General features: G+C 31.0%; 1 protein-coding gene across 1 annotated transcript; it reads left to right on the top strand.

The window, feature by feature from the left end:
• The first annotated feature begins 494 nt into the window (after positions 1 to 494).
• On the top strand, positions 495 to 2936 carry LOC115705058 (inositol oxygenase 4). Its single transcript, XM_030632298.2, has 10 exons — positions 495 to 754; positions 846 to 999; positions 1086 to 1167; positions 1275 to 1479; positions 1736 to 1795; positions 1896 to 1948; positions 2037 to 2159; positions 2281 to 2429; positions 2517 to 2598; positions 2711 to 2936. Exons 1-10 carry the CDS (start codon positions 724 to 726, stop codon positions 2735 to 2737), a joined length of 966 nt encoding a protein of 321 aa, XP_030488158.2. The 5' UTR covers positions 495 to 723; the 3' UTR covers positions 2738 to 2936.
• Positions 2937 to 3766: the final 830 nt, after the last annotated feature.

Here is a 3766-nt window from a genome sequence, read left to right as displayed (position 1 = left end):
AGAGCCTCCATTAATTACTGAATAAGTATATTGGAATTATTAATATTTATTGGAAAGTTACTCATTTTTGGATTGTAATTTAAGTAATAGAAACCGAGTAAACAGCTATGATATTATCATAATTGATATATTTAAATTTTTTCTGGAAAAATAACATTAAATATAGAAATGTCAGTATACCACTTGTCAATGACTGGATTCCGAGTCAGTACTTCCAAACATTGAAAATTAAAGATAATGATTTCATATACACGCAGCGCTGACTCATGCAAATTTACTCCTAACTCACCCCAGAACTTATGTTTCTCTGTACTCGTCCCTACTAAATTACAATATTCCCGCAACCATTTTCCAAGTTTTAACAATCCTTCTTGCCATAGTAGGACACGTGTTGAAATTTTATTGGACGAAAACGATACACACTGAAACTGATGATGTACCGGATTAAAACACGCACATTTTGGAACGCTTCTTTCGGAGTATTGGGATAATCTAAAAACTTTAGAAGGTTGGTGGAAGATTTTTTTGTTTTCAGTTGAGGACTCCAAACTTCCAAAATCTCAGGCAAGGACTCTTTTTCATATAATATAAATAGCTACGACGTTAACAACCTTCTTCAATATCCATTGCAAAAACATCTTTGTTTCGTCCCTTTTATTTTTCATAAATTTCTGTATAGAGTCCTTGTTTATTTGATTTTTTTCGACTTTAGAAGCGAAAAAAATGACTATCCTCATTGACCAGCCTGTGATTGGTACATTTTTTTTTTACATTCTTGTGTTTCTTTTGATGATTTTGTTGATATTTCAAATGTGTTGGTAGTAATAATTTCAAATTTATCTCAGGTTCACATCTTGAGAACAAGAAAGTTGATGAAATAAATGAGTTGGTGTTGGATGGTGGGTTTGTTGTTCCTAATGGTGAAAATGCTGTATCAGAACTTGTCTCAAACAATGAATTTGTTGCCCCTGAAATCAACTCATTTGGTCACTCTTTCAGGTCTTTATTATCTACTTTTATTATTTGTTACTTTTGATATAATCAATTTCTCAAAATGACTAATGTGAAATCAATAATATAAACAGAGACTATGATGCTGAAAATGAGAGGCAAAAAACTGTGGAGGAGTTCTACCGCTTGAACCACATTAATCAAACTTATGACTTCGTAAGAAAACTCTCTTGTATCCAATTAAGATCAAAATTAACTTTTTTTTTTATTTGGATATTGATCATGATGTTGAAATTTTGGAATATATGTGGAAAATTGTATAGGTGAAGAAAATGAGAGAGGAGTATGGAAAGTTGAACAGGGTTGAAATGAGTATATGGGAATGTTGTGAACTTCTTAATGAGGTTGTTGATGATAGTGATCCTGATTTGGATGAACCCCAAATTGAACACTTGTTGCAAACTGCTGAAGCCATCAGAAAAGACTACCCTGATGAAGATTGGCTCCACTTGACAGCCCTTATTCATGGTACAAAATATACCAAAATAGACAATGTATTATTTTTATGTAATGAATTTATTATTATTATTTTATATTCGGCTGCATTTGACTTATTCTCTCCCCAAAATATGTGACAGTGGTATCTTTAGTCAGGTTTTTATACCCTTTTGGATATCACCAAAATAAGGAATATTATAAAATTAATCAAACTCTAGCTAGCTTTGGAAAGATAATATATATTAATTTAATTTGACTTTTTTATATTTTTTTGCATTATTTTCAGACCTTGGAAAGGTTCTGCTTCTCCCTGTTTTTGGGGAACTTCCTCAATGGGCTGTTGTTGGTGAGTATTTGGTTTATTAGAATTATGTTTATCTTATTTTATATCTTTATAAAAAGCTTTTTCTTAACTTGAAATATCTTAAAAATATGTTTTGTTACAGGTGACACTCATCCTCTGGGGTGTGCTTTTGATGAATCTATTGTCCACCACAAGGTTTTTTTTTTCTTCCATTTCAGCTTCTGACATAAAATTTGATTATTGGTATTTATGAAGTATAATTAACATTTTTATGTTATTTCAGTATTTCAAGGAGAACCCAGATACCTATAATCATGAATTCAATTCAAAGAATGGAATTTATTCCGAAGGGTGTGGATTAGATAATGTAATGATATCATGGGGACACGATGACTACATGTATTTGGTACATTTTTCTTTTCTTTTCTTTTTTTATTATCTGATCTTTGTCAATTTTTGTGGCTACTAAGGATAATCCATATTCTTTAATAAACAAATGTTTATTTAATTTCAATATTTTATTTCAGGTGGCCAAAGAAAATGGGACTACTTTGCCTCAAGCTGGATTATTCATTGTCAGATACCACTCATTCTATCCTTTACATAGGTGTGGAGCCTATAAACAATTCATGAATAAGGAGGATAAAGAAAACTTGAAGTGGCTTCATATTTTCAAGTAAAGAAAATATATTAATCACTTGTTTTCATTATATAATATTAATTAATTTATTTAAGTAGTAATTATATTACTTTTTGTTTGTAGCAAGTACGATCTCTACAGCAAAAGCAAAGTTAGAGTGGATGTAGAGAAAGTGAAACCATATTATTTATCACTCATTGAAAAGGTATTTATTTATTTTGTTAATTATTATTTTTCATTTGTTGTTTGAGAATTATCACCAATTTTCATTTTTTTTTGTTTCTTTAATTTAATTGAATGAGGCTTTTTTGTGACAGTATTTCCCAGCAAAACTGAGATGGTAGAGACTTAATGGAGAATGCGGCAGTATTGGAAAGACTACTTGGGATCAAACTTCATTTGTTTATAAATAAATAAATAAATATTATTGTGGAAGGACGGTTTCTTTGGGCTACATAATACAGAGTTTTACTTGTTTCGAAATTAATATTGTATTAATGTGTTGAAAATTATAATATAATATGATTAATTTTTATTCAGCAATTCATTTGCTCTTTATTTATTTATTTTTATTTTTTTGGCACCATCAAGTTTTATTTATTTATTTATTTTTTTTTTTGAGAAAATTCACTCTTATTATAAATTAAGAATCATTTACAACAACGGAGAATATATTATAGGGAGTTTCTCCTATCCAACTAATGTCATCATCCCTAAAGCGAATTTAGCTAAATCATGTGCTGCTTGATTAGCAGATCGTTTGACATGGGTAATTAAAACCTGAGGGAAAAAGGACAAAAGACAACGAACATGCATGATAAGATCAGAAAAACAAGATAAGTTCGTAGAAGCATAATTTAAAACAGAGGAGACTCGCAAGGCATCTGTTTCAATATGAGTAATAGCAAGTTGTTTTTGCAATGCCCAATTTAGAGCATGAAAAGAGCTTTTGCTTCCATTTCGTCCGATCTGAAATTTCCTTGAACAACCTTTGAAAAAGCTGCAATAACAACACCATTGTGATCTCTAATTAGAGCTCCAATACCCAACTTTTTTTGTTCTTCATTAGTAGCAGCATCTACATTCATTTTAAAACCATTTAGTTGGGGTGGCTGCCATTTTGCAACCTGGCAGAAGAAGAATTTGCAGGTGGATCAATGCTGATTGCAGCAGCAGGTGGAGAAACTCTTCTAGCCCTAGTGAAGTCTTCATGGAACCGGACTGCATAATCAACTCAAAATCTTGCTGACTCAAAAGTGTTGATAAATTGTATAAGTAATCACAATTGAACATGTTTTGAGCCCTTGAATAGTCAAGCTGAAACTTAGAAGATCACCATATGGCTTTAGCATGCTTACATCCAAAAAGAGCAT

This window comes from Cannabis sativa, chromosome 1 (genome assembly GCF_029168945.1).
Source record: "Cannabis sativa cultivar Pink pepper isolate KNU-18-1 chromosome 1, ASM2916894v1, whole genome shotgun sequence".
Classification (NCBI taxonomy): domain Eukaryota; kingdom Viridiplantae; phylum Streptophyta; class Magnoliopsida; order Rosales; family Cannabaceae; genus Cannabis; species Cannabis sativa.
This window is presented reverse-complemented; position numbering and strand designations above follow the sequence as displayed.